Source organism: Oncorhynchus nerka, linkage group LG17, assembly GCF_034236695.1.
Source record: "Oncorhynchus nerka isolate Pitt River linkage group LG17, Oner_Uvic_2.0, whole genome shotgun sequence".
Classification (NCBI taxonomy): domain Eukaryota; kingdom Metazoa; phylum Chordata; class Actinopteri; order Salmoniformes; family Salmonidae; genus Oncorhynchus; species Oncorhynchus nerka.
The window spans coordinates 10,997,694-11,011,403 of record NC_088412.1 but is presented as its reverse complement, the minus strand read 5'-3'; the positions used below and the strand labels follow the sequence as shown (position 1 = coordinate 11,011,403).

The window sequence follows — 13,710 nt, the reverse complement described above, 5'->3', positions numbered from 1 at the left end:
TTGTTTGTTTGTCTGTTGGTTTTGTTTTTGATCCACTACCAGAGGGATGTCACAAAGCTTCACTCGGTTTAAGGTAATTCAACAAAAATGTTTTTAGATGGGGTTATTTTCCTAAGCTACTCTTGAATATGGGTTGTCTCATCAATTATTCCCATGCCTATTTCTAGAAAATATTAACTTATTTTAGAATATTTTGGTTAGAATACATGCTCATGACAAGTCTTACAATGCATTATATCTAGTGATGAGGTCAACAAAATCTATACAGTCACATATCAGGATACTATTTTGTATCATATCGTTTTGACAATATCTCTATATTATTGTTGTGCTAGTTGTCTGTCCCTGTACCAAAACTCCTGTATTTATCCTTCATAACTAGTTGGCTGTCCCTGCACTAAAACCCCTGTATTTATCCTTCATAACTAGCTGTCTGTCCCTGCACTAAAACTCCTGTATTTATCCTTCATAACTAGTTGTCTGTCCCTGCACCAAAACTCCTGTATTTATCCTTCATAACTAGTTGTCTGTCCCTGCACTAAAACCCCTGTATTTAACCTTCATAACTAGTTGTCTGTCCCTGCACTAAAACTCCTGTATTTATCCTTCATAACTAGTTGTCTGTCCCTGAACTAAAACCCCTGTATTTATCCTTCATAACTAGTTGGCTGTCCCTGTCCCAAAACTCCTGTATTTATCCTTCATAACTAGTTGTCTGTCCCTGTCCCAAAACCCCTGTATTTATCCTTCATAACTAGTTGTCTGTCCCTGCACTAAAACTCCTGTATTTATCCTTCATAACTAGTTGTCTGTCCCTGCACTAAAACTCCTGTATTTATCCTTCATAACTAGTTGGCTGTCCCTGCACTAAAACTCCTGTATTTATCCTTCATAACTAGTTGGCTGTCCCTGCACTAAAACTCCTGTATTTATCCTTCATAACTAGTTGGCTGTCCCTGTACTAAAACCCCTGTATTTATCCTTCATAACTAGTTGGCTGTCCCTGCACTAAAACTCCTGTATTTATCCTTCATAACTAGTTGTCTGTCCCTGCACTAAAACTCCTGTATTTATCCTTCATAACTAGTTGGCTGTCCCTGCACTAAAACTCCTGTATTTATCCTTCATAACTAGTTGGCTGTCCCTGCACTAAAACTCCTGTATTTATCCTTCATAACTAGTTGGCTGTCCCTGTACTAAAACTCCTGTATTTATCCTTCATAACTAGTTGTCTGTCCCTGCACTAAAACTCCTGTATTTATCCTTCATAACTAGCTGGCTGTCCCTGCACTAAAACTCCTGTATTTATCCTTCATAACTAGTTGGCTGTCCCTGCACTAAAACTCCTGTATTTATCCTTCATAACTAGTTGTCTGTCCCTGCACTAAAACCCCTGTATTTATCCTTCATAACTAGTTGTCTGTCCCTGCACTAAAACTCCTGTATTTATCCTTCATAACTAGTTGGCTGTCCCTGTACTAAAACCCCTGTATTTATCCTTCATAACTAGTTGTCTGTCCCTGCACTAAAACTCCTGTATTTATCCTTCATAACTAGTTGGCTGTCCCTGCACCAAAACTCCTGTATTTATCCTTCATAACTAGTTGGCTGTCCCTGCACTAAAACTCCTGTATTTATCCTTCATAACTAGTTGTCTGTCCCTGCACTAAAACTCCTGTATTTATCCTTCATAACTAGTTGGCTGTCCCTGTACTAAAACCCCTGTATTTATCCTTCATAACTAGTTGGCTGTCCCTGTACTAAAACTCCTGTATTTATCCTTCATAACTAGTTGTCTGTCCCTGCACTAAAACTCCTGTATTTATCCTTCATAACTAGTTGGCTGTCCCTGCACTAAAACTCCTGTATTTATCCTTCATAACTAGTTGTCTGTCCCTGTACTAAAACTCCTGTATTTATCCTTCATAACTAGTTGTCTGTCCCTGTACTAAAACCCCTGTATTTATCCTTCATAACTAGTTGTCTGTCCCTGCACTAAAACTCCTGTATTTATCCTTCATAACTAGTTGTCTGTGCCTGTACTAAAACTCCTGTATTTATCCTTCATAACTAGTTGTCTGTCCCTGCACTAAAACTCCTGTATTTATCCTTCATAACTAGTTGGCTGTCCCTGCACTAAAACTCCTGTATTTATCCTTCATAACTAGTTGGCTGTCCCTGTACTAAAACCCCTGTATTTATCCTTCATAACTAGTTGTCTGTCCCTGCACTAAAACTCCTGTATTTATCCTTCATAACTAGCTGGCTGTCCCTGCACTAAAACTCCTGTATTTATCCTTCATAACTAGTTGGCTGTCCCTGTACTAAAACCCCTGTATTTATCCTTCATAACTAGTTGTCTGTCCCTGCACTAAAACTCCTGTATTTATCCTTCATAACTAGTTGGCTGTCCCTGCACCAAAACTCCTGTATTTATCCTTCATAACTAGTTGGCTGTCCCTGCACTAAAACTCCTGTATTTATCCTTCATAACTAGTTGTCTGTCCCTGCACTAAAACTCCTGTATTTATCCTTCATAACTAGTTGGCTGTCCCTGTACTAAAACCCCTGTATTTATCCTTCATAACTAGTTGGCTGTCCCTGTACTAAAACTCCTGTATTTATCCTTCATAACTAGTTGTCTGTCCCTGCACTAAAACTCCTGTATTTATCCTTCATAACTAGTTGGCTGTCCCTGCACTAAAACTCCTGTATTTATCCTTCATAACTAGTTGTCTGTCCCTGTACTAAAACTCCTGTATTTATCCTTCATAACTAGTTGTCTGTCCCTGTACTAAAACCCCTGTATTTATCCTTCATAACTAGTTGTCTGTCCCTGCACTAAAACACCTGTATTTATCCTTCATAACTAGTTGTCTGTCCCTGTACTAAAACTCCTGTATTTATCCTTCATAACTAGTTGTCTGTCCCTGCACTAAAACTCCTGTATTTATCCTTCATAACTAGTTGTCTGTCCCTGCACTAAAACCCCTGTATTTATCCTTCATAACTAGTTGTCTGTCCCTGTACTAAAACTCCTGTATTTATCCTTCATAACTAGCTGTCTGTCCCTGCACTAAAACCCCTGTATTTATCCTTCATAACTAGTTGGCTGTCCCTGCACTAAAACTCCTGTATTTATCCTTCATAACTAGTTGTCTGTCTCTGCACTAAAACCCCTGTATTTATCCTTCATAACTAGTTGTCTGTCCCTGCACTAAAACCCCTGTATTTATCCTTCATAACTAGTTGTCTGTCCCTGTACTAAAACCCCTGTATTTATCCTTCATAACTAGCTGTCTGTCCCTGCACCAAAACCCCTGTATTTATCCTTCATAACTAGTTGGCTGTCCCTGCACTAAAACCCCTGTATTTATCCTTCATAACTAGTTGGCTGTCCCTGCACTAAAACTCCTGTATTTATCCTTCATAACTAGTTGGCTGTCCCTGCACTAAAACTCCTGTATTTATCCTTCATAACTAGTTGGCTGTCCCTGTACTAAAACCCCTGTATTTATCCTTCATAACTAGTTGGCTGTCCCTGTACTAAAACTCCTGTATTTATCCTTCATAACTAGTTGGCTGTCCCTGTACTAAAACCCCTGTATTTATCCTTCATAACTAGTTGGCTGTCCCTGTACTAAAACCCCTGTATTTATCCTTCATAACTAGTTGGCTGTCCCTGTACTAAAACTCCTGTATTTATCCTTCATAACTAGTTGGCTGTCCCTGCACCAAAACCCCTGTATTTATCCTTCATAACTAGTTGGCTGTCCCTGCACCAAAACCCCTGTATTTATCCTTCATAACTAGTTGGCTGTCCCTGCACTAAAACTCCTGTATTTATCCTTCATAACTTGTTCTCCATCTTCTTTTTAAATAGAAAGACAATTTCTTTTCAGCACTTTTATTTCCCTGACTGATCAAAACTAGTTTTCTCACGTCTCTCTCTCGTCCCTCTGCAGCAGACATATAGTGAGCAATATGTTTGGAACATCGAATTGCAATAAAATCACAGTATCGACTCGCAAAACATATAGAATCATGAGAATCGCAATACATATCGTATTGGCACCTAAGTATTGTGATAATATCGTATCATGATAATATCGTATCGTGATAATATCAGGTCGCAATGGTAAATGAGAACTTGTTCTCAACTTGCCTCAACTTGCCTACCTGGTTAAATAAAGGTGAAATAAAATATCGTATTGTGGTAATATCGTATTGCGATAATATCAAATCGTGATAATATTGTATTGTGGCAATATCGTATCGTGATAATATCGTATTGTGATAATATTGTATCGTGATAATATCGTATTGCGGTAATACCGTATCGTGATAACATCGTGTCGTGATAATATCGTATCGTGATATAGTATCGGGGTAATATCGTACCGTGATAATATCGTACCGTGATAATATCGTATCGTGATAATATAGTACCGGGGTAATACCGTACCGTGATAATACCGTACCATGATAATATCGTATCGTGATAATATCGTATTGTGGTAATAGCGTATCGCGATAATATCGTATTGTGGTAATATCGTATCGTGATAATATCGTATTGTGGTAATATCGTATCGCGATAATATCGTATTGTGGTAATATCGTATCGTGATAATATCGTATTGTGATATTATTATACTGTGGTAATATCGTATCGTGATAATATCGTACCGTGATAATATCGTATCGTGATAATATCGTACCGTGATAATACTCTACCGCGATAATATCGTATCGTGATAATATCGTAGCGTGGTAATATTGTATCGCGATAATATCGTATCGTGATAACATCGTATCGTGATAATATCGTATCGGGATAATACCGTATCGTGATAATATCGTATCGTGATAATATCGTATTACGGTAATATCGTATCGTGATAATATCGTATTGTGGCAATATCGTATCGTGATAATATCGTATTGTGGTAATATCGTATCGTGATAACACCGTATTGTGACAATACCGTATCGTGATAATATCGTATCGTGATAATATCGTATTGTGGTAATATCGTACCGTAATAATATCGTATTGTGGTAATATCGTATCGTGATAATATCGTATTGTGATATTATCGTATTGTGGTAATATCGTATCGTGATAACATCGTATTGTGACAATACCGTATCGTGATAATATCGTATCGTGATAATATCGTATTGTGGTAATATCGTACCGTGATAATATCGTATTGTGGTAATATCGTATCGTGATAATATCGTATTGTGATAATATCGTATTGTGATAATATCGTATCGTGATAATATCGTATCCTGATAATATCGTATTGTGAGGTCCCTGGCGGTTCCCAGCCCTTATAACGGCATCATAATACATTAAACTGCCGATTTAAAGTAAAGTGTTGCCAAACAAAACAAGCTTCATTAACAGTCTCACACCACACCACACCACACCACACAGATAGCCCTACACAAAGAGATGTCAAAAACACAACACAAACCCATCGTTACAGTCCTACTGTACCTTCTACAGCAATACAATAAATAATCTTTCAACAAGGAAAAATGCATTTTCCTCATCTCAGCTATTTTCTCAGTTACTAGTGTGACATTCTCATAAAATACATTCATAGCCTGGTTGAGGAAGGGGAAAAAAACTAATTTCAGCTGGTTAATAAATTCAGCTTTGAACCATACAGGCCTTCAGGCCTTTTCTTGAGGTGGTTCTGAGAAAATGTTAAATATATGAACCGAGCTATAGTCGAAGTTAGAACAAGGTCAATGATAGCATTTAGCAGACACTCTTACAGGAGCAATTAGGGTTAAGTGCCTTGGCTCAAGGGCTCATGGAGAGATTTTTCGCCTAGCCGGCTAAGGGACTTGAACCAACGATCTTTCGGTTACTGGGCCAACAGCACTTAACTGCTAGGCTACGTGTCGCAAACAGAGCTAGAATAAGGCATATGGGTTTGTGTTCTGAGAAAATGCTAGGTATTTAAACTCTCTGTTCAAATAGAGAGAGAATAAGGCATATGGGTTTGTGTTCTGAGAAAATGCTAGGTATTTAAACTCTCTGTTCAAACAGAGAGAGAATAAGGCATATGGGTTTGTGTTTGCAGTATAACAAGAGGGTTAGAGATACGGTCATAAAATGATGTCAAGGTAAAGCTGAGGGGTTTATACGGTAATGTTTGAGAAAGAGAACGCGCGTTACTATTTATAACTGTATTTTTTTCCCCCCCACCAGTTTTGTCTACAAAAGATAACAACATTAGGAAATTAAAATTCATGTATGTGGCTCTTTTTAAGCATGTTCCAGTAGAAAAATACAGCTATAAATACCAACCTGCTTGCTCTTGAAAAACACCCCCCCCCCCCAGTTTGACCTTGACCTCTTTTGAAGACCTTAACCGGTTATCCTTCTTCTTCTTTATTTTACCTTTTGGGGGCGTGTCAGGGGCTGGGACTGCTAGGGTGGGAGAGAGGGTAGTGGGTGGTGGGGGTAGGTTAGGACTTTCTTTTGGGGTTGAGTTAGGTTGCGTTGTGTCTGCAAAAATGTCAAAAGAAATGTATCACATCAAAAAAGGGGCATAAAGAACAACAGACAGTAAAGACCAGTGTTACTACACAACATGGGTGTAAGAACAACTCAAACAACAGAAAACACAACAGTTTAGAGAAAGTCGTGAGTTGGGACCAGAGAATCCAGTGATTATAGGTCATAAACCAATCACATCCCTCCTTTAGGATTGCGCAGTCAGCAAATCAGTGATTTCCATAGTGAGCTCTCTGATACTTACCCATTGAATAACATAGACATTGACATTATAGGTCATAAACCAATCACATCCCTCCTTTAGGATTGCACAGTCAGCAAATAACCAGCAGAAGGAGATCCCTTTTAATCCATTTTCCCCATTCACTGTGTTGGTGGTGCTCAAATAATTGATGATTACTTACATAATTAGCAGAGAGCCCACTCTGTACATTTGATGTACTTGATGTACAGTATATAGGTTAAATAATATGTGTTAAAATGTACAAAATCAAAAAAGGGTACTTTTGAGATATTCCTATTTTCTCATTTGAATAAATTAATGTGAAGATGTGTATTTCAGAATCAATACATATTCCATATGTTAGAGCACACGAAAAGGAGTATAATGACACTAAGATGTTGTCTGTATAATGACACTAAGATGTTGTCTGTATAATGACACCAAGATGTTGTCTGTATAATGACACTAAGATGTTGTCTGTATAATGACACCAAGATGTTGTCTGTATCATGTTGTCTGTATAATGACACTAAGATGTTGTCTGTATCATGTTGTCTGTATAATGACACTAAGATGGTGTCTGTATAATGACACCAAGATGTTGTCTGTATAATGACACTAAGATGTTGTCTGTATAATGACACCAAGATGTTGTCTGTATAATGACACTAAGATGTTGTCTGTATAATGACACCAAGATGTTGTCTGTATAAGGACACCAAGATGTTGTCTGTATAATGACACTAAGATGTTGTCTGTATCATGTTGTCTGTATAATGACACTAAGATGTTGTCTGTATAATGACACTAAGATGTTGTCTGTATCATGTTGTCTGTATAATGACACTAAGATGGTGTCTGTATAATGACACTAAGATGGTGTCTGTATAATGACACCAAGATGTTGTCTGTATAAGGACACCAAGATGTTGTCTGTATAAGGACACCAAGATGTTGTCTGTATAATGACACTAAGATGTTGTCTGTATAATGACACTAAGATGTTGTCTGTATCATGTTGTCTGTATAATGACACCAAGATGTTGTCTGTATAAGGACACCAAGATGTTGTCTGTATAAGGACACCAAGATGGTGTCTGTATAATGACACTAAGATGGTGTCTGTATAATGACACTAAGATGTTGTCTGTATAATGACACTAAGATGTTGTCTGTATAATGACACCAAGATGTTGTCTGTATAATGACACCAAGATGTTGTCTGTATAATGACACCAAGATGTTGTCTGTATAATGACACCAAGATGTTGTCTGTATAATGACACTAAGATGTTGTCTGTATAATGACACTAAGCTGTTGTCTGTATAATGACACCAAGATGTTGTCTGTATAATGACACCAAGATGTTGTCTGTATAATGACACCAAGATGTTGTCTGTATAATGACACTAAGATGTTGTCTGTATAATGACACTAAGATGTTGTCTGTATAATGACACTAAGCTGTTGTCTGTATAATGACACCAAGCTGTTGTCTGTATAATGACACCAAGATGTTGTCTGTATAATGACACCAAGATGTTGTCTGTATAATGACACCAAGATGTTGTCTGTATAATGACACTAAGATGTTGTCTGTATCATGTTGTCTGTATAATGACACTAAGATGTTGTCTGTATAATGACACTAAGATGGTGTCTGTATAATGACACTAAGATGTTGTCTGTATCATGTTGTCTGTATAATGACACTAAGATGTTGTCTGTATCATGTTGTCTGTATAATGACACTAAGATGTTGTCTGTATAATGACACTAAGATGGTGTCTGTATAATGACACTAAGATGTTGTCTGTATAATGACACTAAGATGTTGTCTGTATAATGACACTAAGATGGTGTCTGTATAATGACACCAAGATGTTGTCTGTATAATGACACTAAGATGTTGTCTGTATAATGACACTAAGATGTTGTCTGTATAATGACACTAAGATGTTGTCTGTATAATGACACTAAGATGTTGTCTGTATCATGTTGTCTGTATAATGACACTAAGATGTTGTCTGTATCATGTTGTCTGTATAATGACACTAAGATGTTGTCTGTATCATGTTGTCTGTATAATGACACTAAGATGTTGTCTGTATAATGACACTAAGATGTTGTCTGTATAATGACACTAAGATGTTGTCTGTATAATGACACCAATATGTTGTCTGTATAATGACACTAAGATGTTGTCTGTATAATGACATCAAGATGTTGCCTGTATAATGACATTCAAAATGTTGTCTGTATCATGTTGTCTGTATAATGACATCCAAGATGTTGTCTGTATCATGTTGTCTGTATAATGACACCAAGATGTCTGTATAATGACACTAAGATGTTGTCTGTATAATGACACCCAAGATGTTGTCTGTATAATGACACTAAGATGTTGTCTGTATAATGACATCAAGATGTTGTCTGTATAATGACACCAATATGTTGTCTGTATCATGGTGTCTGTATAATGACACCAATATGTTGTCTGTATCATGTTGTCTGTATAATGACAATAAGACTCCGGGATGCTGGCCTTCTAGGCCGAGTTGCAAAGAAAAAGACATATCTCAGACTGGCCAATAAAAAGAACAGATTAAGATGGGCAAAAGAACACAGAAACTGGACAGAGGAACTCTGCCTAGAAGGCCAACATCCCGGAGTCACCTCTTCACTGTTGACGTTGAGACTGGTGTTTTGCGGGTACTATTTGATGAAGCTGCCAGTTGAGGACTTGTGAGGCGTCTGTTTCTAAAACTAGACACTCTAATGTACTTGTCCTCTTGCTCAGTTGTGCACCGGGGCCTCCCACTCCTCGTTTTATTCAGGTTCGAGCCAGTTTGTGCTGTTCTGTGAAGGGAGTAGTACACAGAGTTGTACGAGATCTTCAGTTTCTTGGCAATTTCTCGCATGGAATAGCCTTCATTTCTCAGAACAAGAATAGACTGACGAGTTTCAGAAGTTTGGTCTTTGTTTCTGGGCATTTTTAGCCTGTAATCGAACCCACAAATGCTGATGCTCCAGATACTCAACTAGTCTCAAGGTCTGTTTTATTGCTTCTTTAATCAGGACAACAGTTTTCAGCTGTGCTAACATGATTGCAAAAGGGTTTTCTAATGATCAATTAGCATTTTAAAATGATAAACTTGGATTAGCTAACACAACGTGCCATTGGAACACAGGAGTGATGGTTGCTGATAATGGGCCTCTGTACGCCTATGTAGATATTCCATAAAAAATCTGCCATTTCCAGCTACAATAGTCATTTACAACATTAACATGTTATTTTAATGGACAAAAAAATGTGCTTTTCTTTCAAAAACAAGGACATTTCTAAGTGACCCCAAACTTTTGAACGGTAGTGTACATTTATTGAGGAGTGCACGCAAAGTGGCTGGTAAGGTTTGCATGTCACAGGAGGCGTGTCTACACTGTAGGTCTACAAGGAGCTTAATAAAAACAGTCAATTTCATCAACATAAAAATGTAAAAATCATATCAAACATCCTTCCTCCTATTGAAGTTTCTATGTGAGAATTTCCAGAACAATCTGAGACCCCCCCCCCCCCGCTGGAGTGGAATCACCCAATACCTTACTGGCATTGAGGCCAAGTGGAACACTTGCACACACACACACAGTACACACACAGTACACACACACACAGTACACACACACACACACACAGTACACACACACACACAGTACACACACACACACACACACACAGTACACACACACACACACACAGTACACACACACACACACAGTACATACATACACACACACACACAGTACACACACAACGCACATACACACACCGTGTTGAGAGTCATTGTTAAAAGAATTGCCACAACACATGAATTGCCACAACACAGTCTGGTTGAACAAGATGGAAAGCTTTGCTCACTAAGTGAAGTAAAACAACAGCAACGTTTTTTCCCATCTAGTTTAACCAGGGTACCAACACAGGGTCTCCTCTGTCCTCACCTCCTTCCTTCCCTAAGGCCTTTTCTTCCTGTGGTTTTGAGAAGGAGGTGAGGAGAAAGGAAAAAGATGATTGGAGATAGAGCCAGACAGACTCAAGTGAAAGTCTGACTCAAATGTGTGGGAGGTGAGTGTGTGTGTACGTCAGCAAATTAAAAGAGAAAAAGATAATCGAAGACTGTTGATCAAGACCCCAGCATTAATCCTGAACCTAAACTGCAGATGGCATAGAAAGATAGAACAGGAGGAGTTCTACTTAATTCTGTAACATTTTACCTTTATAATTCATCTTAGTAATCACATCATGAATAATGACAAAATGGCAAACATAATGAAAGAAGGAAAGGAAGAAAAATGGGAGGACAAGATGAACAGAGCAGAGCTGTACCTGTAACTAAGGAGGGATGACGAGGAGAACAGAATGGAGCTGTACCTGTAACTAAGGAGGGATTACGAGGAGAACAGAGCAGAGCTGTACCTGTAACTAAGGAGGGATGACGAGGAGAACAGAGCAGAGCTGTACCTGTAACTAAGGAGGGATGACGAGGAGAACAGAGCAGAGCTGTACCTGTAACTAAGGAGGGATGACGAGGAGAACAGAGCAGAGCTGTACCTGTAACTAAGGAGGGATGACGAGGAGAACAGAGCAGAGCTGTACCTGTAACTAAGGAGGGATGACGAGGAGAACAGAGCAGAGCTGTACCTGTAACTAAGGAGGGATGACGAGGAGAACAGAGCAGAGCTGTACCTGTAACTAAGGAGGGATGACGAGGAGAACAGAGCAGAGCTGTACCTGTAACTAAGGAGGGATGACGAGGAGAACAGAGCAGAGCTGTACCTGTAACTAAGGAGGGATGACGAGGAGAACAGAGCAGAGCTGTACCTGTAACTAAGGAGGGATGACGAGGAGAACAGAGCAGAGCTGTACCTGTAACTAAGGAGGGATGACGAGGAGAACAGAACAGAGCTGTACCTGTAACTAAGGAGGGATGACGAGGAGAACAGAACAGAGCTGTACCTGTAACTAAGGAGGGATGACGAGGAAAACAGAACAGAGCTGTACCTGTAACTAAGGAGGGATGACGAGGAGAACAGAGCAGAGCTGTACCTGTAACTAAGGAGGGATGACGAGGAGAACAGAACAGAGCTGTACCTGTAACTAAGGAGGGATGACGAGGAGAACAGAGCAGAGCTGTACCTGTAACTAACGAGGGATGACGAGGAGAACAGAGCAGAGATGTACCTGTAACTAAGGAGGGATGACGAGGAGAACAGAATGGAGCTGTACCTGTAACTAAGGAGGGATGACGAGGAGAACAGAGCAGAGCTGTACCTGTAACTAAGGAGGGATGACGAGGAGAACAGAGCAGAGCTGTACATGTAACTTAGGAGGGATGACGAGGAGAACAGAGCAGAGCTGTACCTGTAACTAAGGAGGGATGACGAGGAGAACAGAGCAGAGCTGTACCTGTAACTAAGGAGGGATGACGAGGAGAACAGAGCAGAGCTGTACCTGTAACTAAGGAGGGATGACGAGGAGAACAGAGCAGAGATGTACATGTAAGTAAGGAGGGATGACGAGGAGAACAGAACAGAGCTGTACCTGTAACTAAGGAGGGATGACGAGGAGAACAGAGCAGAGCTGTACCTGTAACTAAGGAGGGATGACGAGGAGAACAGAGCAGAGCTGTACATGTAACTTAGGAGGGATGACGAGGAGAACAGAGCAGAGCTGTACCTGTAACTAAGGAGGGATGACGAGGAGAACAGAGCAGAGCTGTACCTGTAACTAAGGAGGGATGACGAGGAGAACAGAGCAGAGCTGTACCTGTAACTAAGGAGGGATGACGAGGAGAACAGAGCAGAGCTGTACCTGTAACTAAGGAGGGATGACGAAGAGAACAGAGCAGAGCTGTACCTGTAACTAAGGAGGGATGACGAGGAGAACAGAGCAGAGCTGTACCTGTAACTAAGGAGGGATGACGAGGAGAACAGAACAAAGCTGTACCTGTAACTAAGGAGGGATGACGAGGAGAACAGAACAGAGCTGTACCTGTAACTAAGGAGGGATGACGAGGAGAACAGAGCAGAGCTGTACCTATAACTAAGGAGGGATGACGAGGAGAACAGAGCAGAACTGTACCTGTAACTAAGGAGGGATGACGAGGAGAACAGAACAAAGCTGTACCTGTAACTAAGGAGGGATGACGAGGAGAACAGAACAGAGCTGTACCTGTAACTAAGGAGGGATGACGAGGAGAACAGAGCAGAGCTGTACCTATAACTAAGGAGGGATGACGAGGAGAACAGAGCAGAACTGTACCTGTAACTAAGGAGGGATGACGAGGAGAACAGAGCAGAGCTGTACCTGTAACTAAGGAGGGATGACGAGGAGAACAGAACAGAGCTGTACCTGTAACTAAGGAGGGATGACGAAGAGAACAGAGCAGAGCTGTACCTGTAACTAAGGAGGGATGACGAGGAGAACAGAGCAGAGCTGTACCAGTAACTAAGGAGGGATGACAAGGAGAACAGAGCAGAGCTGTACCTGTAACTAAGGAGGGATGATGAGGAGAACAGAGCAGAGCTGTACCTGTAACTAAGGAGGGATGATGAGGAGAACAGAGTAGAGCTGTACCTGTAACTAAGGAGGGATGACGAGGAGAACAGAGCAGAGATGTACCTGAGGTGCGTTTAGCCTGCCTCTAGACAGACAGGTGCGTTCGGCCTGTCTCTAGACAGACAGCTGTGTTTAGCCTGCCTCTAGACAGACAGGTGTGTTTAGCCTGCCTCTAGACAGACAGGTGTGTTTGGCCTCTCTCTAGACAGACAGGTGTGTTTGGCCTGCCTCTAGACAGACAGGTGCGTTTAGCCTGCCTCTAGACAGACAGGTGCGTTTAGCCTGCCTCTAGACAGACAGGTGTGTTTAGCCTGCCTCTAGACTGTCAGGTG

The 13,710-nt window shown here is 40.3% G+C and overlaps 1 protein-coding gene across 2 annotated transcripts in view; it reads right to left on the bottom strand.

Annotated features, from left to right (window-relative positions):
* The window catches only part of LOC115126448 (neuroplastin-like), a 69,642-nt gene that overhangs the window by 51,048 nt on the left and 4,884 nt on the right, over positions 1 to 13,710 (bottom strand). The window contains exon 2 of one of the 2 annotated variants that reach the window (XM_065002957.1): positions 6,425 to 6,532. The exons of the other annotated variant lie outside the window; for it this stretch is intronic. Within the exon in view, the coding sequence (XP_064859029.1) occupies positions 6,425 to 6,532 (108 nt within the window). The remainder of the gene's footprint in view (positions 1 to 6,424; positions 6,533 to 13,710) is intronic. 2 annotated transcript variants of the gene reach the window in all.